Below are 21,385 nucleotides of genomic sequence, written 5' to 3'. Positions count from 1 at the left end.
AAATTGTACCATCTTTGTACAGTTAAGTAATTGTAATTAATTAATACAATTAATCTTTTTTGATCAGTGGCCACAAAAAGATTTTGTGTTGGAATTCAAGTTACTAAATTGCTTGTATATAGGGAATGAGTAATTTTTAATTTTTGTGTAGCTTCCTGGTTCTGTACATCAGTGTTTTGTCCAGTTTCATGTTTCAGAGCTGCATCGTGCATGGTGCAGCAGAGTTCTGTAAACCTTGCTATTATAGCACATAATCAAATAAACTCATGGTTATTTTACAATGAACAGGTTTCTCTTAAAACTTCTGTTAGGAATGTTTCCTATAAAAACACTTAATATGAAAGACATTAGCAATTTTGAGAATATTGTAGGGAACTGCAGTTGAGTTACATATTTTTCTTTAAGTGACTGCTTTGTTTCATCCCATTTCCTCTAATGCATTTGCTGTTTTTCCTAGTGTTTTCTGCAGGCTTTCTTATTTATCACAAGTGTTTAGTCCTAGCTCTTTATTTTCTACTTCTTTTCCCTTGTTATCCTTTCTTTTATCTCTTGGCAGTACTGTATTACTGCATTCATTATGCATAACATTTCAGGTTTTAAAACTTGCCTGTCTTAACACAGTTCTGTTTATCTATGTTAGCGTACCAGATGTCCTTCGTATTAACTTAACACACTTCATCTATTTACAAGTGCTGTTTTCAAGTCATTCTCTAAAAACATACCAAAGTGGTATTTAGCCTCAAATTTAGCACCAAGCCAGGAATAGTACGCATACGGTTACAGCTTCCATGGTGGGGTCCTTATTGGGGAGTAAACCTATATAGGGTCTTTCAGGGAAAGAGGCACCAATCCTCCTTCCTTTCCATGTCTTTGTTTGGTCAGTTTGCTCCTTCACAGCCAATATCCTGCCTTTGCAAACTGGGGATAATGCTTTCTCAACGTTTATTACTTATAAGGTCTAGACACATGAACTCATTCATTGCATTCAGTTGCAGCCTGCTTTCTAGTTCTGATGAGTTTCCCAATCTGTGTTCAGAGTGTAAGATTGGAAACCTCTCCTGCAACTTTGAACAGCAGAAAAATGTTACCACTTTTGAAGCATAGTGGAAGAAGCTTTATTATAATTTTTTTTCCAGAGCTAGGAATAGATGATTCAGGTTAAACCTCAGGCCTATAAGGAAACAAAACATTTATCAAACAAGATGCTGTGTCTCAACTCTCTTGCAGTTTCTAGCAACTTGTATGCTGCTCCATAGGTTGTTCATCTTTGGCTATTTGCTTGGACAGCTTGAAGTACTTTTTGTCACAGGATGTTGATCCAATCAGTATAGATGGTAGAAGTTCCTGGGGGAAGACAGTACAGTGTTTAAGAAGGAGTTTTGCATCTCACTTTGAGTGGCTATGTACAGAAACATCCATATTCCTGTTTGGGTAGTTGAACTGATGGAGTTGATACCAGTCTTTATCAGGGTCAGTCCTCATTTATTTTTAGGTACTTGTGCAGACAAGAAAAAACACCATTTATCTTGCTTGAAGAATAAAACCTAATGGCTGTTCTTGATGCCATGTCTGTAAGTTAACCACTTGTTATAGAATCACAGGGTAGTTGAGGTTAGAAGGGACCTCTGGAGTTTACTTAGTCCAGACCTCATCCCACTGCTACCTCCTCCCTGACCCCCTGCCAGTCCCTTAATCAAGGATTAAGGAGGATGTTGTATACGTGGAAAGGCTGAGAGAGCCGTGGATGAGATTCCCCCAAAGACTGTTCCCTGAGTAGTCCCTGCCATCAGGTTTTTATGAAGATGACACCTGGGCTCTTTTCAGTGCTGTCTAGAGGAAAGACAAGAGGCGCAGTGAGCACCAATTGAAATACAGCAAGCTCTATTTAAATATATAAAAAAATCTTTTTACTGTGGGAGTTGTCAAGCATCAGAACAGGTTGTCCAAAGGGCTTGTGGAGCTATGGAGACACTCAGAACTTGCCTAAGCATCTGACTGTGCTTTAAGTGGGGAGCTTGGACTAGACAATTTCTAGGGGTCCCATCTACCATCTACTCTCAGCCATTCTGTGATTCTGTGAAACCCTTAATTGTTAGTGGCCCTTTGCTGGACTCATTCAAGTATGACCATGTCTTCCACTAGGCAGCCCAGAACTAAAGAGAACAGTACTCCAGATATGGTCTTCCCAGTGCTGAGTAGAAGGGATCATCTTCCTTGACCTGCTAGCTGTGCTTTTCCTAATGCAGCCCAGGATGCTGTCTGTCTTCTTTGCTGCAAGGGCACGTTGCTGGCTTATTTCCAACTTGGTGTCTGCCAAGACCCTCAGGTCCTTGTCTCGAAAGCTGCTTTCCAACCAGTTAGCCCACAGCCTATAGTCATGCATGTGGTTACTCTTCCACAGGGGCAGAATGTTGCATTTTCATTTGTTGAACTTTTAGATTCCTGTCTGTGCAGTTCTCCAGCCTGTCAAGGCAGTACGTACTCCCTCTGAATGGCAGTACAACCCTGCGGTGTCCCCAGAGATGGTCTTCTGTACCTGTCTGTGAGTTTATGCAAGAATGCAGTGGGAGTCTTGGCTGCGTATTGAGGCAGGTGGCATTCCGGATAGGAGACTTGTCATGGCATAGTTAACCTGTGGAACATGAAAAGCTGGTTGAAGTCTTTTTTATTTAAATATGTGTTGATAAAGTATGTAGAGCAGCATGCCTTGATTCTGTTACTTAAAAACTGCTGGAAGACCAGAAAATGTTTTGGGGAAAGTAATTTACTGCTTTTTTTTTTTTTTCTTCTTGCAGATATAATGGACTAGTGGTGAGTTTGTCTAAGCAGTTGATTGTGTCCTCTTAAATTACTAGGCAGACAATTTATAGGCTCTTTTTTCTTTTGGTGAAGTTTTATGATAAACTGCTTAATCTTGGGACTTCAGAGTTTAGAGAGTGCATAATTTACGTGCCAACTTTCCTACCTTAATTGTTAAGCCCACATTTACAAGAAACAGTTTGAGACCTTTCTCACTAGCTCTAATGTATGAATTACTGAACCAGCATGTGCCCTGAAGGAGAAAAGGGCTTTCCAGGCCAGAGCTGCAGCCATTGTGACTAAATCTTATGCAAGTCTCAACTGTTCCAGTTCTTTAAATGTCCTGAGGTGGGAGGCATCCTAGGCACCATATTTTGTCACTTGTCTTTCTATAAAAAGAACTATTGGCTACTTAGTACAGGCCAGAGAAACAGCATCTCCAAAAAGTCTGATTTCTACTTTGGCATAGCTATGCAACGGTACTCAGTGTTGTCTTCAGGACTGTCATCAATTTGTTTTGTTCTATTCTTCTGGTGTTACAGCAAAAGTATGTTGGATATCTTCTGATTCTATACAGCACCTGCTTTTATAGTAACGTTGAACTTAAGTTGCCCACTGAATTAAGTAATGTCAAATGCACACACTGAATTAAGTAAGTTTTTTAACCACTTGGAAAAGTATGATCTAGATTTTTACCTCAATTGAACTGCTTTTGCAGTTTGCTTTTATATTGTGTGATATTCTTGAAGCTACTGGATTTCTGTAATTCATCGTTTAAAAGTACTTCAGTGAAAGAAGACAGGCTGCCTATCATGTTAAGTTTATGACTGTATATCGGAGAGCAGATACCTAGGCAGAAATTGAAATTGCTACTATTTCCTTGTAATCATGTATCTTTTGGTTTGGTATGAAGTAACTTATTTTAGCTATGGCAAAAATGTGTATATTCTACAACAGACAGGTTAAAAAGAGGTTCCCTTTTCAAGTCTCATTTGAGAGCCAGACATTTGGCTTATGTTTTAATCTGAATGCTGTTTTTCTTGATCTTTTTTTTTTTCTTCCTGTCTACCTCATAATTGAATCTAGTCCTTTGTTCAGTATTTGATTCTGTTGTGAACTAATAGTAATTAACTTCTCAAGTTAATGTAAATATTATACACTTACAGGCTTTCTTTTCTTTACAGGCAAAACTTGCGAAGAACTATGGAATGACTCGCATGGATCCATATTGTCGGATACGGCTGGGGTATGCTGTGTATGAAACTCCAACAGCACATAATGGAGCCAAGAACCCCCGCTGGAACAAAGTTATTCAGTGCACTGTTCCCCCGGGTGTGGACTCTTTTTATCTAGAGATATTTGATGAGGTCAGAACTGCTGGGTTTTTTTTAATATTCATTTATTTATTTATTTATTTCCCCTTCCCTGTCTCCTGTTTGGAGTGAGGTTTGGGTGAAAACTTGCAAAAAAGGGTTGAGTTGCCAAAGGCTGTTTCTTAGCTGTGCTCTCTGGGAGATGGCGAACATTTTTCAGAATCCCAAGAACAGCAATGCATAAGGCTTCACTCTTCCCCAAGAATGTCAGAACTGTTACTTTTCCTTTGGTAGCTGATAAGGGGCATTAGCAGGGTTCCCTGCAAAGGAAGAGAAGCAAAAATGTCTGAGTGGTGTTTAAGTTCCTCTTCGCTATCAAAATGCCCTGCATCTTATATTCTGTACTGTCGCTATTAAAAATAGCCTATTTATACAATACTGTTTTACTCAAAAATTCTTCAGTGTTGTTCTAACCCAGGAGGAGCTTGGAAGCTTTCCCAAGTTTGGAAATGCTGAGGATAAAACTGTCAAATACAGACTGTGTGTAGTCGCTAGGATTTATTAGCAGAAACTAAGAAGCTACAACTGAGGCTAAAGTCTGTGGTTTGCTTTTTTTTTTTTTTTTTTTTTGCATCTCTTACTGTGTGTAGTAAAACTTGACATGGCAGCAGCTGTGTGGTCAGTATACAAATGAGGCTTTTGGATGCTATTTTGTGGGCTTAGTTGATTGGTTGGAGTGTCTGTTTCATTGCTGCAACTGGGGTGGCAGATCAGTACTTGTCTGCTCTTGAATTACTGGAGTTCACAGTCTACTGTAGGAGTGTAAACAGAAGCTGTTTACATTCATTTAATGGCCTCTGATATGATGTCACTAGATTCACACAGATGGTGCTGATATTATGTTGTATTTCTAGAAGTGTTCTGCTTCAGGTTTTCAATTTCTTCTTATTTAATATCTGCAATCAATATAATCCCATTTAAGCATCATTCATCCTTGTTGGAAAGAAGATGGTTAAAATATTTACCAACACTTTAGTAGTTTCAAAAGAAATAACTTAAAAAATAAAATTGGCAAAGTGAAATAGCATAAAACTGAAGGAAGTGTTAGTCAAGAATAATTTTAAGATTTTTTTTTTTTTAGGACAATTAACTTGATAATATTTTTTTTAATTGTATTCCAGCGGGCCTTTTCAATGGATGACCGCATCGCTTGGACACACATTACAATTCCTGAGTCTCTGAAACAAGGAAATGTGGAGGATGAATGGTACAGCCTGAGTGGAAGGCAGGGTGATGACAAGGAAGGAATGATTAATCTGGTTATGTCGTACACGGTAAGCCAAGTTTGAGGTGGGAGGAGGAAGGGAGAGAAGCTTCCTATGTAGTGGGAAGGAGGTATTTTAGATTGAAGTAGAAGGAGTTCCACTGTACCTTGCTGGATGTTCGTGTGTGTTAGCATTTAAAGTAATTATGCTTAACTTTGGGAACAGCAGTTAAAAATATTAGTTAAGGCAGTAAATACTTTTTGGTGAGGTGGTAAATGGGTATTTATTTATCTGGCTTTGCAATTACAAAAATTCAGCTTATTCCTGTGCTAATAAGTATAAAAAAGAAATTTTCAGTCAAATGGTCCATTGCAATTTCTAATTTAATCATCATAATAATAATAAATTAAAAGCTTTGTGAAATCTAACAATAACTTCTGCACTAAATCTTTAGAAATTCATGTCAATTTAAAAGCAAAAATAATGGAAACTCTTCTCTGTCTTGGGTCTTTCTTGGATAGTTTGAATGCTCTTTATGACAACTTTGTTTTTCACTTCCGTTCTGTTCACTTGGTGCTCCTGGTCGTAAACTGCTGACTTACACTAGTCCATTTAGCAGCTCATGGACTACTCTCTCATCTGTCACCTTTGTCTTAAGTAGCTGTTGGACAGTATGTGCAGCCCTAAATGCTTCATACTACTCTTGTACGTCATCAAAAGTTCCAAGCTGCTGTTGAGTGCACAACTGGGAATAGATGTTCCCTGCTGTTTCAAATTCACATTCTGCCACACATACAAACAGTTGTTCCATTACCCCTAGGAGAAATGAGTTTGTAATTAACCTTTAAAACTGTCTGCCCATGAATGTACTGTACATAGAATCTGACCTTTTACTACTTTCCAGGATCAAACTGAACAGTAATTGTGGTAGTAAAACAGAATGGTGTTGATATTTTGTTTAAAGTACTGGTTTACCTCAGAAATAATTGATTTAAACTAAAACTTGCTTCTAGGAGCAGTATACTGCTTTTAATAAAAATCGGGTTTGCTCTAAGATTTCATTTACGATGAGTATGTTGTATATTTATTTCACAAGAATAAGGAGTAAAAGCTGATAAAACCCATATTTTAAAATAATTTGCTTCAGTAACAAAATTTCAGTGACAAAATTTATCAAACTGTTGCAAAAGGCTACTTTGACATGATGTGTTTATATTCATTTACAGGCAAATTAACTGTCACTTAGAAGGATGGTAGTTCAGCTAATTTGCCAGAGATTTTGCTTAATATAGATTAGCACTTAGTATAGTCATATTGAACATGGATTTGCTTGCAAATACTGTTTTAATTGTTTTAATTTCTGGCTTAGTGTTTTTCTATTTATTGAGTAGTTCTAATCTGTTCTAACCTGTGTTTCTTGTGTCAAGTCTTTGCCAGCTGCCATGATGATGCAGCCCCAGCCAGTGGTCCTAATGCCCACTGTATATCAGCAAGGAGTTGGATATGTGCCTATAGCAGGTATGTTTTCTCTCCTTGAAGACTCTTAAAACTTCTAGATAAAAGGTTTTGCAGAAGTAACTACCAAATTTCTCTTGTTTTTCAGAATGTAAGGGAAGCTATAAATTATTTTGTCCTTAACCATTTTTCCCATGATACGTTTTTGGGAGGAGAAGAGTGAGTGAATTAAGTGTAGGTCTGCTTTCAGTCTTGTACCCTGTTTAAGCGAGCTGCGTGAGTTTGATTAAATGGATTAAAATGACTACCAAGTTGGAGCAAGTAGCTTGAAGCCTTCCCTTTTTGAGTATTTATTTTAGACTTAGGTCACTGAATAACTAAATATATAGCAGACTGCACTCTAATATAACGTGTGCTTATTTAAATGGTGGCAATCCATGTGTGAAACTCTTCAGACTTCAGAAAGTGAACCAAATGACTTCTGCTGTCATAACTGCAGCTTAAATAGCCTGTAAAGGGATTGACTCTTCTGTGGTCTTTGAAGGTGCTTTGTTGGAGGCTTGTTACACAGCATGTGAAATGTGTAGCACAACGAATGAAAAATGTTAGGGAGCTCTGAGACAGTTACATAAAAAGATCAAGAGGAGCTAAAGCAGGGATTGTCAGTTCTCTTGGTCTGTGCAAAGTAAGTTTTGGACGTGTATAGAAAGATGTGTTAATTTTGGTTTTGTAATTTTTCTATCAAAGATGAAAAGTTTGAAGTATGTAAATAAGCTTGAATTTGCCCTACTTGGATTACTGATAAGTAAAGTTCACCTGGGTTTTTTCTGTTTGGTTTACAGCTCTGACAAGCTCCAGTTTGTTGTATGGACATTTATTCAGCAATATCTGTTCTTTTGGGGGAAAACAAGACATAAATTTACATATTTTGAAATTCTTTGCATACAAGTGTATGAACGAGTGATAGAGTGTGTGGGACATAATCACAGTACTAAGGCTGACACAACAAATACTTTTTTTTTTTAAAGACTCAATTCCTGATTGAATTTAAAACTTCGTTCTCTGTAACCTCCTTAACAGAAGACTGGATATGTAACTTAATCATACTTCCTGTTTAATTTTCATAGAGTTAAGTTAGAGCAAAAAAAAAAAAAAAGTTTGGTTACATACTTTATTCCCTGATGAACACATGCTGTTTGCTTCATTTAAAGTGCTTTTATCTCTATAGCTTAATTCTCAGGATTTAAGTCTTGCTTGCTTTGCCAGTGAACTAGTTTCAACTTGTGTGTGCATCCTGAAGTGTGATTCCATTGTGGTAAGCCAGACTTCTGTGTAGCTTTTCTGTGTTGAATTAGATGCCGTATCTTTTTTGCTTGTAGGTTCATCACATCCCTATAGACTGAAGCAGTTAGTGAACTTCAACTATAGTTATCTTTTGTATGGTTAAAAGAAAAATGATAGCTGGGGTGGTACATATAGCAATGTAATAGAAGGTGTGGTAGAATTTCTTGAACAGATCAAAATGAGAATATTTGTATTGCAAAATTACTGTGCCAGCCAGAGTACAAACAGTAGAAATGAAGAGACTAGTTTCAGGTATGATTGAAACTACACATAGAACTGAACAGATAAAACTGATACTAGACCTTCAAAGCTGAAAAACAAGTACAGTGGTGTATCTTGACAGTCGTATCTTAGTGTTCTGTAAATTTTTTATCTTGAATATTTTCAGTAAAACTTATTAAATCTACTTGGACAAGTGAAGAAATAACTAATATTTAGCAAATTATAGTAATGCCTGACATATTAGCATATAAGAATTTGCCTTTATGTAACAATTTTATTGTTCTCTGTGTTGGAGTATTGCCCTTCTGCAAAGACCCAGTGTGCTTGTTTTAATTACTGCTATGATAATCATCTGTATTAAAAATTCTTCCTGATTCTATGACTTGTGTTTTTAAAGCATGGCAAAGTCCCACACCTCGATTTGAACTGTTCTTTTGTTCTGGGAAAGCTTGAATGTCCTTTGTAAATGCCAAACTTATTACAAGCCACCTTTGACCTATTTTTGATAATTGTTTTTTAATATTGCTGTGCTTTGTGTTTGCTGTTCTTGAATTTCTGTGGGCAACATCAAAATTTCTCAAAGCACTGGGTTTTAAAGCTTTTGCCTGTTCACTAATCAGTGACCCACTCATAGTAATTAGATGGATAGATAGGTTTGGACTTTGAAAGTGACTTGACTTCAGAATACTTTTACTGTTTCATACATTTAATTGTATGGCTTAATAAAAGTAATTTCATATTATAAAAGGAACCAGTAGTGCATCTTGGAAGACATGGAGTACTGTCAGAATGTTTTCAATATACTGAACTAGATGCCCTTTCTGGATTCTGTAAACTTTCGGAAAGGTGCATGCAAACTACTGACCTTCCCTGCCCAGCTGAACTGATTGTATCTTCTGGGAAAACTCTGTTGGTACACTTTCTTTGGAACACTGTACAGGGTTTTCTCTCTTTTTGAGACTGCTTCAAGAAGGGCACTGGTAGGAGGACATCAGTATACTCCACAGGAATATGTTTACTTTCTTCCCATCTTATTAGTTCAGGCTTTTTACCTACCCAGTTAAATGAGTGTAGTCAATAAGCAAGTTCTATCTGGTTTTTTTTCAGAAGAGTGGGAGAGCAGCACTGAATAGTTTATTACATCTGAAATGGAGGATATTCTGTTGGACAAGACTGTTAGAATCTAAGTCTTATCTATGATGGAGATACAGTGGGTAGAGTAAAATGCTTATCCAGACAGTTTTAACAATTATTTGTTAACTGTCCAAAATAATTGTGCTTTAAAGAGACATGTCATCAAGTCAAATTTAGCTGTGTCACGAAGGCCAAGCAGTTTTTTCTGTGACAGAAAATTTTTGTTCAAATCTTACTATATGTAACTAACCTTCTAATTAAGGTCAAAGCAACTAATTCCTCTCACACTTATCTCTATCGTACAAGCTGAGGTAAATAGTAGCAAGCAGTTAGTCACTGTGGTAAGGAGATGAAACTTGAAATGCCAACACAAGTAATGTTCTTTTCCCCACATTTGATGGTAGATCTTACAGAGCTGTGATGAGAGCAGAAATAGCCATAGAATATTCTTGCACCATGTTAATTAAATTAAAAAGTTTTAAAAATTAAAAACTTCTGACAGTAGTGCTAATTGCTACAAGCTATAGTTGCCATAGATGATATATCTATGGATTGGGTTAGGGAAAAGTTGAACTTGTCAGTCCTGTTACTCTTCTAAAAGTTGAGTTTATCTACCATCTCTTCCTGTTTCTTTTTCTAAAGATTACTTAATTTAGGGTGTAGAATATTGTGATATAGTAGTTGCTTACAGTCCAAGCTGATCTTCTTGATAGCGTATTAAAAACAGCTAAAAAAAGTTAGTTCAATAAGCAAGCTATATTTCTTATCAGCTAAGTATTTGTGGGGTAAATAGGAAATCTATTTGTAGTCTAACTTATAAACATCTGTGTAAAAAATAGGTTTAAACCTCATGTGTTTCAGGGGCCTGTCAGAGTCCAGAATATCATTTTTATATTGAGGCAAAGTTGTATGTATATGTACGTTACTCCTTTAGGTGTCTGTATTGAGTTTCGTGGGTTAGCTTGTGATGTTATTGGTATTTGTTCAGCAAACCATGGATTTATGTTGTCCTTTGTGGGCTATAAAATGTACTGCTTGATGCAAACACTTGGTAGCTTACTTATTTTGAAAATAATTCCTCTCATTGTTATTTCTGTAAAAACAGCACACTTAGGAAACTTGTTCAGAGCGCTGAAGCAAATTAGTTGGGACACTGAATTCTAGCAGCATTTAGTTTCTGATATTGGGTAGTTTAGATTTTACCCAATTGCCTCAGTTTATCCTGAAAAGTTTATCCAACTTTCACCTTTCAAAGCTAAATGATTCACTTCCTTTTAAAAATAGATTAATATTTCTTTCCCATGTCTTATTCCTTTCCCCTTGCCCCTTCATTTTCACCTATCTTTAGGGCTTGAGTACTTTGCTCTGGGTAAGTTTCCAAGCTCTTTTCTCACTCCCATCCTCATTGACTTAAGAGTCTTTGCATGAACTCATTTGAACAGCTTTATTTGTTACAGCAGACTGTATCACAAGGTATTGCCACTTGGATGTCATAGTAGAACAATTTAATGCATCTCCTGGAAATCATTAAAGCCCCTCTAATCTGTTGGAAAGTCTTTAAAGGCATCTGCTCAGCTTCAAGCTATAATGATTAAAGTAATTGGCGATAATGGTGTTGAGGGATAAAATGTGATGTTAATAATCTGAAGCTGTGGTATGTCAGTGAGCTATTCAAGGTGATAGTACTTGTTTCCTAGAAGAGAAAATTTAATCTTGCAGTTGTTCTGCTACTTCAAGGTTTGGGGAGAAGCAGGTAATGTCATGACTTTTTTTTTCTAAACTTGACAGCAAAGAACTCGGTTCTGCAATGACATTGAGAAGACAGCCTGCCTATTGCTGTCTGTTAATTGTCATATAAGCCTTTTTTCAAAATTATAACACTTTTTTTCATTGGTGTGTATCTTTCATGCGTATATGGTTTAGATCTGTGTCAGGTTAAGCATCTGACTAGAACTCTAACAGCAAATTATGTTACAGGAAATTAATTTTCCTTCAATTTAGACTTACTTTACTATTACACCTTTGACTCTGAATTGTGCAAAGATATTGTCACATACTTTAACTTTGATAAAAGCATTGGTCTTTGAGTAGGTTCAGAAAATTCTAGAATTGCTCCTTGTGAGATAAAATGTCATTTCTTGATGCTCTGAATTTCAGAAAGATGCCGTAAATAAAACTGATGTGGTTGTGGCAATGTATTTTGTTTATTCAGAGCGGTGGGATTGTAGAATTTTTCTACATATGGGTCCATATGCTTCCCTTTTCTAGCAGTTTGCAAAAAAGCAACACTTAAAAAAATAGAGATGATGGCATGCATATTTTAGCACTTTTCTTCCCCCTGAAGCAAATACCATCAGGACCTATTTGTGTATTTTAAAAGAGGTGATACTGCTTTCTTCCTTTAAATGAAAGAATTTGTGCTGAGAAGGTTCCTGAGTTTACTCTGAAAGGGTCTATGCATGGGACAGAATAATAATGAGTTAAGAAATTAAACATAGGGCACTTGACTGAATAAAAAATAAAATAAAAAGTGTGTAATGCCTTGTGTGCAGTTAGAAAAAGTTTACCCTGTTAATTCTGCTTTGCTTCCATTGCTGCTAGTAGCAAATGACTTGCTATTGTACATACTTGTTTCATGCATTGGAATGTCACTGCTTATGCCAGCACGTTTGCCATTGCCATTTCACTGAATTGGAAAACAGTGCTCCATTCTTCTGGTTTATAACACTTACCTAATACCTGAGAGCAACACAGGAGTGTGTAATTCCATTGACAGTGGATTCTTACGTGGTTTAGTTTAAGTTTTCACCTGTTAGTGAAATGAGCTGCTTGATATGTAAAGCAGCTTTTTACTGAACATTGATAATTTTGAAGTTTATTATAAGTTTCACTAATGACTGCATATATATATATATATGTATATTTGCTAAATTTCACTGCATAGATCTTTAAGTTTATGCGTAAGTCTTGCTTGCTATTTTGTAAATCAGAAATTATGGTTATTTTTAGCCTGAGTGCAGAACAAAGCAAAAAACCAAGGTACTCTTTAAATTGTTATTTGTATAGCTTGAATGTTGAGTTTCCTGAAAAGTAAGCATTTATCATGGAGGTATTTATTAAAAATCACTGTGATACTGACTTCCATTTGTATACAGTGTAGTTGTAGACAGCATAAACTAATTTTAGAACTGTAAGAGCTGAGAAAATGAATTTTGAAAATAATTGTGGAAAAACTATACTATCAGGAAATTTGTTTCTAAAATTGAATGTTTAGATTGAAAATACTTCTTGAATACTGCCTGTGCAGATGACATGTCTTAATTACCTTGTTTTGGTGAAAGCAGTAAGAGAAACTGTGTGCTGGTCTTGATTTTTCTGACACTGACAAGACATGGAAACTTTATTGGTAAGCTGTAGGATGCTGTGGCACTTGAGAAGTGAGCCTCATGTTTCATTTGGATTAATATTTTAAACTGACCTCTTGTATGGACAGTTCCTACACCACTTAAACTGATAGCTGGATAATCTTAGGGTGCTGGTGACTTACTGAAGAATATTAGGAAGCTTGTGTTAGAAGTAAAACAACTTCTATTGCTCTGTTCTTTCAAGTACTTTGCAACTTTATTTTTTGAGGCCATACATCTTTGTTCACCTCTTGTAAATGTCTAGATTGTAGGAAGCATGAGGAATGAGTTGAGGCTTGTTGAAACTATAGAAGAGGCAGTCTGAAATGCTGATGGATGTGATTATTGGGTGGATTATTTGCAGTGCTGGTGAGGACTGCACAGTGGTTTGCCTCCAGGGTGCCCACAAACTCTTGATTCGCCAGATGTTCAAACGCATAGTGCCAGATGGAATTCCAGGGACCGAGGTCCAAATGGCATAGTAAGCCCTAGAGCTAAAGTTTAGGTTGTTGCAGAAGAGGCAATAGATATCCTTGCTAGTGGTGTGATGCAGGTGGCTGGGCAGAGACATGGTTCCAGTGTGTAGGTAATAAATTTAGGGTGAGAAGGACATTTCTTTAGTTGCCAGCATGAACCTTTTCTAATACATGCAGCCTATACATTAGACAAAGCATCTAGGTTCTTTCTTTGCTTCTAATAAAACTTAAGATGATTACAAGGGGAATTTTAAAATCAAAATTGCAGAACATTGGTAAATATGGAGGTGCTTACAAGTCAGTAATGCATCCCTTCAGACAGGACAGAAGTCCAAGTTGAGGAAAGAAATAGCAGAGTACATTTGGTAAGGTTATGGCTGCAGTGGACACAAAGTATATTCAATTACAGTAACTTGTCAGCCAGAGTTGATGTAAGTTAAGATGGGTTTAGCTGATCCAACCTTCAATGTGAATTTTAATATAGCATTTTTAAAGCTGATGGAATAAAAGATAATCACTGAGATGCTAAAATATTTGTACAAGTTAGAATGAGCATAGAGGTTTCTGATTAAATAGTTACAGGTTAAAGAAAATCTTGAAGAGACAAGGTAAGCATTGAAATTGCTCTTTGCCCTGGCCCCCCCCCCCCCCCCCCCCTTTTTTTTTCCCCAGGAGATGTTAAGTCTGAATAGAAGTAGTATAATAGTTGCAAGATGTTTGATCACTTAAGTACTTTAGTCATTATGCTAAGAGAGATGAGGCTGCCAAGAGGCAGACTTGAAAATTATGTCAGTTATAGATCTGCTTTATGTTATGCTTTTTTGAGCAGTTGGTCAGAATTTGATAGAATAGAAGCAGCTTTTGATCTACTCCTGAGTAATATATGAAACCTGGTTCAAAAAGTATCTTGTTTTGAAGATGTATAATAGTGGTGATGCAAATAGTTCATTCTTTGTTTAACTTAAGGAGAAGCAATTAAGGTGACATAAAGCAAGCTAAACAGGTGAACTGAAAACTATGTAAAAAAGCTGTTAGCTGAACAAAGTAAATGCATGCCAAATTAAAAAAAAAAAAAACACAAAACAAACAACCAAAAACCCCAACAAAACAAACACAAAAAAACCCACTCTTGGAGAATCCTAAAAAAATCTCTGCAGTAAAACAGTAAAGTAGGTTTCTGCCCAAAATAGGTAGGCCTGCCCAAATGAGGGGATGTGAGAGAGTTGAATTATATATTAAACTGGTAATAAGGTTGGTTAACAAAGCTTTTGAAGATCAAATGTGTAAGGAGTTGAGAACGATTTATTTTAAAAAAGCAGAGAACCTAGAATAGTTTAGGTAATTAAGTGACTATAAAGATCTAAGTATATAAGGGAGTACAAAAAAACCCCAGCTGGAATGTGAGACCATAATGGAGGGAGGGAGAAAGTGTTTGGTTTTGTCCTCTTTAGGAAGGAATGCTTTTTTTATGGAGAAGGAGCCTCAGATTATAATTTTAGAGTTTAACACTAATTGTTAAGAGAGTCAATAAGAAAATGCAGGTCAGGTAAGATAACATTTATTCCCAGTCTTGTACTTTGGAGATTTTTTTTGCCAAATGCAGTATGTAACCTATTGCTTAATTAGTCTTGCTTTCAGACGACTGGAGGATAGTAAACTGACTTTTTAAAAAAAAAACAGTTCTAAAGTAAATGCTTTCCCTATTGTATAAACTGATTAAAACCTATGGAGATTAGAACAAGCTGGTTTAAAACAAACTACTTACTAGGTAAATTTCAGGAAGAGATGACATGGTTGTGTAGGGAAAGCTCATACCTTAGAAATCATAGGTGTATGAGTATGTGGGTAAGAATGATGTGGCCTGTGTTTATCATCTTGTCAGCTGCATTTTGAAAACGATATCAGATGATATTCTGATACAATAAAGGTCCTCTTGTGGTTTAATAGCTATCTTTAAAAGCTGATGAACGGATAAAAATAAGTGATGAGTCATCCCCTAATGGAGGGAAGCATTTGGTGGGGTGCATCATATTTTTAAAGAACTAATCAAGGGAAGGGGACTAATAGACAATTTGCCAAAACAAAAACTCTTAGCAATTTTCTAAGTCTCTCTGACTGCAGGAGGTTGCAGAAGAATCTCATTATAGTAAATGAGAAATAAAATTGTATATTGAGGCTGGTATTAATGTATTACATGTAAAGAAAAATCTTAACTAATACATATTTGGTGATGACTTCTTGATTGGTCATTACTACACATAAAGATCTTTGAATTACTGTAGACTATTCTATGAAAATACCAGGTGAATAGTGTTTGAAATGGGATAAAATGCTTGAAAGCAAATGGAGAACAAATACAAAAACTTTCTCATGCTGCTGTATGCAGCAGTGCCATGCTTGTGTCAAGATGCAGGTAGTTATCCTTGCCCTACCTTAGAAACTATACAGCAGAACTGGAAAAGTAACACACAAAGGTGTGGGACTAAGATAAGTAGGGGTCTGGAACTACTTGGAGAATAAGTAAAATACACCATTTTCAGAGGTGATAACAAAAGACTCTAGATGTATACTATACCTGGTTTCAGTTTTATGAAAACAAATGGTAGTTTTTTCAGCAATGGATCTATGCTTAATTGATCATAAAAGTGATGAAAAGGCACTTCTGTCTAGTAATTCCTTTTAACAGGAATTAGAAAACTCATTTTCTAAAACTGCCTTTATAAACTGACAGTACTTTTAATTTTACACAGACATATTAGAAGTTCATGAAAAAGTCAGATTAATTTTGTCCTCTGGCAGAGGAACAGGAAAAAGCAGTTTGTACCCCTATAGGCATAAGAAGAATTGCTCTTTTGCCACTTTGTGACTTTGCAGGCTGAACTGAATGGAACTTTAACCAGGGAAAAACATTTGCTTATGAGTGTGGTGCAGTTTCCTAGTGAACCTAAGTACTTTGCTTTCCTTTGAATGCAATGGAGCTTGCATTCATTGAATTTCTAAGTATCAGTAATGTATATTGCTGATGTAAAACCATCTTTTTCATCACAACATAAATACGCTAGGCACTAAAATATGATCAGAGCAGGAAGGAAAAAAAAACAACTACAGTTTTCTGTGGTGTGTTTAGTGTTTGGTTAGTGATTCATGCGTAAACCTGGTTAATGCAAGCCATACCTAATTTTGAGCTGTACCTGTTGCCATACTGTAGTTTACCATTTCTGGAGCATACCTTGGGTAGAGAACCTGTTCCAGAAAAATGTATTCCGATTGCAACAGTCTAGGTATAATCTCTGCAATCTCTTTTTTTGTGGAGTACTTTAAAAAAAAAAAAATATTAAAAAAAAAAATGCTGAAATTGGTGGCTTGGGGTGAGTCATGAGCTGCTTTCTTCTTCAAAATCATTGATGATAATTTTTTTTTTTCCCACTCATGTATGTTTTGGTCTTTTTTCTTCTTCTGTTTTTTGTCTGCAGGGATGCCTGCAGTCTGTAATCCAGGCATGGTACCAGTGGCAATACCACCTCCTGCAGTCAACCCTCAGCACCTGTGTAATGAAGAGGATCTGAAATCTATCCAGGACATGTTTCCCAACATGGACAGGGAAGTAATCCGCTCAGTGCTAGAAGCTCAGAGGGGGAACAAGGATGCAGCTATCAACTCCTTGCTTCAGATGGCTGAAGAATCATAGATCCCAACTTCCTGCATAGTCCCTGTCCTCGATGCCACTTAATTTTACTTGCCAAGTCAGGGATTTAGCTAGAGGAAGAATTTCCCAACAGCTTTCTGTTAGTGCATCCTTTGTGGAAGATTATACCCCTTTCCTCCTTGGACACTTGGATCTTTTTCACTTTCTTTCTCAATCTGTACATACTCGGTTTAGCTTATGTCCTACAATATAGCATTGAAGCATCTTTACTATCAGCTGTGCCCTGTGTGGCTATATTCTGATGGGGTGGGGAGTAATGCTGCTTTTTTTTCTTTCTCTCTCCTCCTTTACACAAACTTGTTCTTACAAAGTAACTCTATGCAGTACAGGATTTACTACTGTTTGTTAGATTGGGGGAAAAAAACCAAAACCATGGAGGGTTTGCTCTTTAAACGTAACTGATTTGTTAAAATATTTAGGTTTCATCAAGCAGCCTATTTCTGCCAGAAACTAAAAGAAAGACCCTTTTCTTGTCCTGTGGTGTTTAGTTATTGCTGTGATATATTCAACTGTTTCTGACTGAAGATTTTTAATTTAATAAGCTAAATTTCTTAGGTTGCGCTGTTGGTATTTGTAATGAGCATCTTCTATTCAATCTAGTCATCGGGCACCAAGGCAATGTATTATCTGGCGTGCATTTGGGGCTTTATCCTCCCATATAGTATTGTTATGTATCTGTAAAATCTTAACAGGTAACTTTTAACTCTTACAGTATGTATTACTGTAACAGAGACCAGGACTGAGCTCTGATGTACTCCCACAGTTAATTGCACTCTAACTACTACTTCTGCATTCCCATGGCTATTTCAAAGGATAAGTGCAGAAGGAAAGATTTTTATACCTGGAAAGTTACTGAAGCCGTAAACATTTATTTAAGGTGGTGTTTTACATTAAAAAAGTAGAAATCTATGATCTGGTTTTAAGGCTTCTTTCTTTACACTTATATTTCAGCAAAATTATAATTTTATATTAGTGGAAAAAACTATTGTATTTTTTCCTGTAATCTGAAATAAGAAGCATGAAAAGTAGCTTCAGAATCTTTGAATGGCATTGTGAGTTGCTCAGTGACTTGTTAGACTACGGTTGCTGTAGTCGATTTATTATTATTTGATGCAGATGGAAATAAATTCTTTGTGAGAGAAAATTTAACATATCTGAGTTGTAGTCTGATCCTCAGAGGAGGTTGGAGGTTGCTTGTATTTATTTTTAGTGTTATTTTTTTCCAGTAACAGTTCATTTTGGAGCTGCGGAATCTTACAGTGTGCACCAGTTACAACTGTTGGATAAATTTCTGAGGTGTCTCTTTTTATAGATGGTAAAGTAATGCACTTTAAATAGTATGCACCAGTTTATTTTTCCAGTGATGTGCAATGTTGCTGATTTATCTTTTTAATGCTTGATTTCAAATACTTTCTACGATAGCCATAGACCTTTGTATTTTCAAGAGTTGGAACGAATGTACACTTGAAATCTAGGCTCTTGAGTCATTCATGAGGACATTAAAGCCAGGTTTGGAATAGGGAAAAGGGACCCATATTCTCTTTTTCCCCATAATTTGTTTCATGTCCCATGCTTAAAATATTTTCTTTATTATCTGCTGAAAAGCTGATTTTATTTTTTTTTCCCCCACCTACATTCAAGAAGCTTTTAGGTAGTACTGGCAGTAGAGCATGAATATTTTTAAATTTTTTTTAATGATTAAAAGTGATACTGAAACTTTAAAAATACAACACCAAAAATCATCCCAGTTTCTGACCTTTTAAAGCTGTCTTTTCATAATGTATCATTTTAAGTTTTGTTATGAATCCCTTACCATCTTAAATTTACCGTTGAAAGCCTAAGTGTCTTTATACATCCTCCAATTGGCTTTTCAGTAATGAGATTCAAGGCTATAGTTTCTGTGTGCTTCAGTTGTAGAGTCGCCACGTTTTTATTTTCTAAAATAAAACGGGTGTTCTTCAAGAAACTAGTCTTGCCCCTTCTCTACAATCATGGTAAATTTTGTGATTGAGTAGGTATAGAGGCATTTGGTCTTTATAGCACAGTGATTTGTGACATTGTCACCCAAAAGGGTAAATCTTGGTAAGGATTCAATGCTTAGATATCTCCAGCAAGAGTCCCTTGCTCTAACTTTTACACAGATAGCATGAATTGCTAGGGATGGAACAATTCGGGGAAAATGTATATATTTAAATTTTTATATTAAAACGTTGGGATCCATAATACAGCTTTTTATAAAAGCAAGTGGTCGTGGTTCAATTTAATGGCTGGTAAATTGTACTGCAATCCTATTACAGCTCAATTTCAAGCACAGAATAAACACCTTTCAATCCTAACCACCAAGAGGGGGTAAGTGCGAATGTTAGGTTAGCCAGGTTTATTCATAAGCTAGGCTCTGGGCCTCTGAAGGAGGCTCCTGTTCTTAGGAATTTTTTGTTTTCTTTTGTTCTAAGCAAATGTTATGCAAAATTGTACGAGCCGAAGGTGGGATGTGTAGGAGCCGTATGGCCAGTAGATGGATTTCAGCTTGTTACACTATACTTAAATATTGCTCTAGGGATTTTTTTGTCTTGATTTAATTAAGCATTGTAGCTGAAACTCTATGTCAAGATGTGCTACTTGTTAAAAAGAACAAAACACTGATCATAAGCCTACTCAGCTTTTCAGCGTATATATCCTCTCGGTCAAGCTGTTCATTGTCAGGTTTGAATTGGAGAGAGATAAAAAAAGGCAGGGAGTGTTTAGTTATTCTGGGGTCTGTGGAAATTAAGGTATTGGAACTGAAAGTCTGTTTCTTGATTTAAAACAAATAAGTTGTCACCCATTATGATTGTGGCTTTTGACAGAATGCTAATGGGATAATACTGTGTTTGATGCTGCTCTTCTGCTCAACAGCTTCAAGCAGCTTGGAGCCAAAGCCAACTGTATAAGGCTGGCACCTGCTAAAAGTTAGTGCTCTTAGTACTAGTTTGAGTCCTGCCGAGAGCCTAAACTTGCTAAAGGTAGGAACATTTTTTGTCTAGCTAGGTCCTTGCTACTTTCTTCTCTACTGCTCTTTGCATCTGCTGATGGTACTGAATGTTTTTTTCCCTTACAAATGTTATTGCTTGTTTGGTTGATATGTAATACCGTACAGAGGATGTTTATTGCTGTAATAATTCTGAAGACATTGTTTCTCTGTATTGAGGTCCAGTGTCCAAATGTGTTTCTTGCACTCTAAAGTACATTAATTTTTTCATTCTAATTTAATAAATGTATCATCTAAATGAAAGCGTACTATGTCTCTGTTGGAGAGGACCACAATTTCAGTCTTTGTTTATAGACTGATCTAGAATTTAATTTTCAGTTACTGTCTTTTATTCAGTCTTGCGCATTAGTTAACAAGTTACAGTGGTTTTTAACGTGATCATCTGGTGGGACTAGTAAAGTAAATGCTCAAAAGTATTTTACACATTCATCTCTAGGTAGATGCCCTTTTCTGACTCTTCTAGGTGCTACTCTCTCAAAATGTTAAGGTATTGCAGGCCTAGAGGACAGAATGAGGCAGTAGCGAGGCATTGTTCAAAGGGCAAGGGAGGAGGCAAGAGCTGTGAGTGGGGACGGAGGACATGCTCTGCAGTGTGGAGGGATTGAGAACTCTGTAGCTGAGAGTGGTGTCCAAGTGAAGAGTTATGAAATAGACCTTGTTATGTGCTATTTCAGCTACAGTAGAAGCTGACTTTATCTGCTAATATGTAACTACTGAAATTTAAAGATTTGGTTTACATAGTGTCTCTTTTTAGTTCTGTGATTGACTGCAAAGTTATCCAAGGTCCTCTTTCTCACTTAACAGCATTGCTATGCTCAGTGATTATTTATCAACTGCTTGTGTCTCGTGTTAGTGTATTATCAAGCTAACATTTTGGGTTTTACTGTCCAGTTCATAGGGTGTTTTTTTTATCAGGAGGTTTTTTTTTTCTTTTAACAAATGATAGTTGAGAAGAATCTTCACAACTGAGTTTCCTTTGATTTATTTCCTTAATGTACTTACTACCTACTGTGAAATGAAATTACGTTCAAATTGTGGTTTCTTCTAGCCATTCAGTGTCAGTGTCTATCCCAGTTTGTTCTAAATCTTACAGTTTGCTTTCGTGTTTCTCCAGTGTACTGTGAGAGATAAGGAAAGTGAGAATTAATTTACTTAAACAAATGTTGGTGTTCTTGTGGCTGCTAAAGATCTATTTAGCATTTTAATATTTATTAGCTTTTTAATTTCAATGCTAATCAA

General features: G+C 36.3%; 1 protein-coding gene across 5 annotated transcripts in view; it reads left to right on the top strand.

The window, feature by feature from the left end:
• The window catches only part of TOLLIP (toll interacting protein), a 30,527-nt gene extending 10,114 nt beyond the window's left edge, over nt 1-20,413 (top strand). Inside the window, exons 2-6 of one of the 5 annotated variants that reach the window (XM_049820780.1) lie at nt 3,984-4,166; nt 5,294-5,446; nt 6,805-6,895; nt 10,881-10,901; nt 16,886-20,413. In XM_049820780.1, coding sequence (XP_049676737.1) covers nt 3,984-4,166; nt 5,294-5,446; nt 6,805-6,895; nt 10,881-10,901; nt 16,886-17,100 — 663 coding nt within the window. In that variant the 3' untranslated portion in view covers nt 17,101-20,413. The other 4 variants (XM_049820777.1, XM_049820776.1, XM_049820778.1 and 1 more) reach the window with 4 other exon arrangements.
• Nucleotides 20,414-21,385: the final 972 nt, after the last annotated feature.

The sequence above is a fragment of the Accipiter gentilis genome, chromosome 17 (genome assembly GCF_929443795.1).
Source record: "Accipiter gentilis chromosome 17, bAccGen1.1, whole genome shotgun sequence".
Classification (NCBI taxonomy): domain Eukaryota; kingdom Metazoa; phylum Chordata; class Aves; order Accipitriformes; family Accipitridae; genus Astur; species Astur gentilis.
This window is presented reverse-complemented; position numbering and strand designations above follow the sequence as displayed.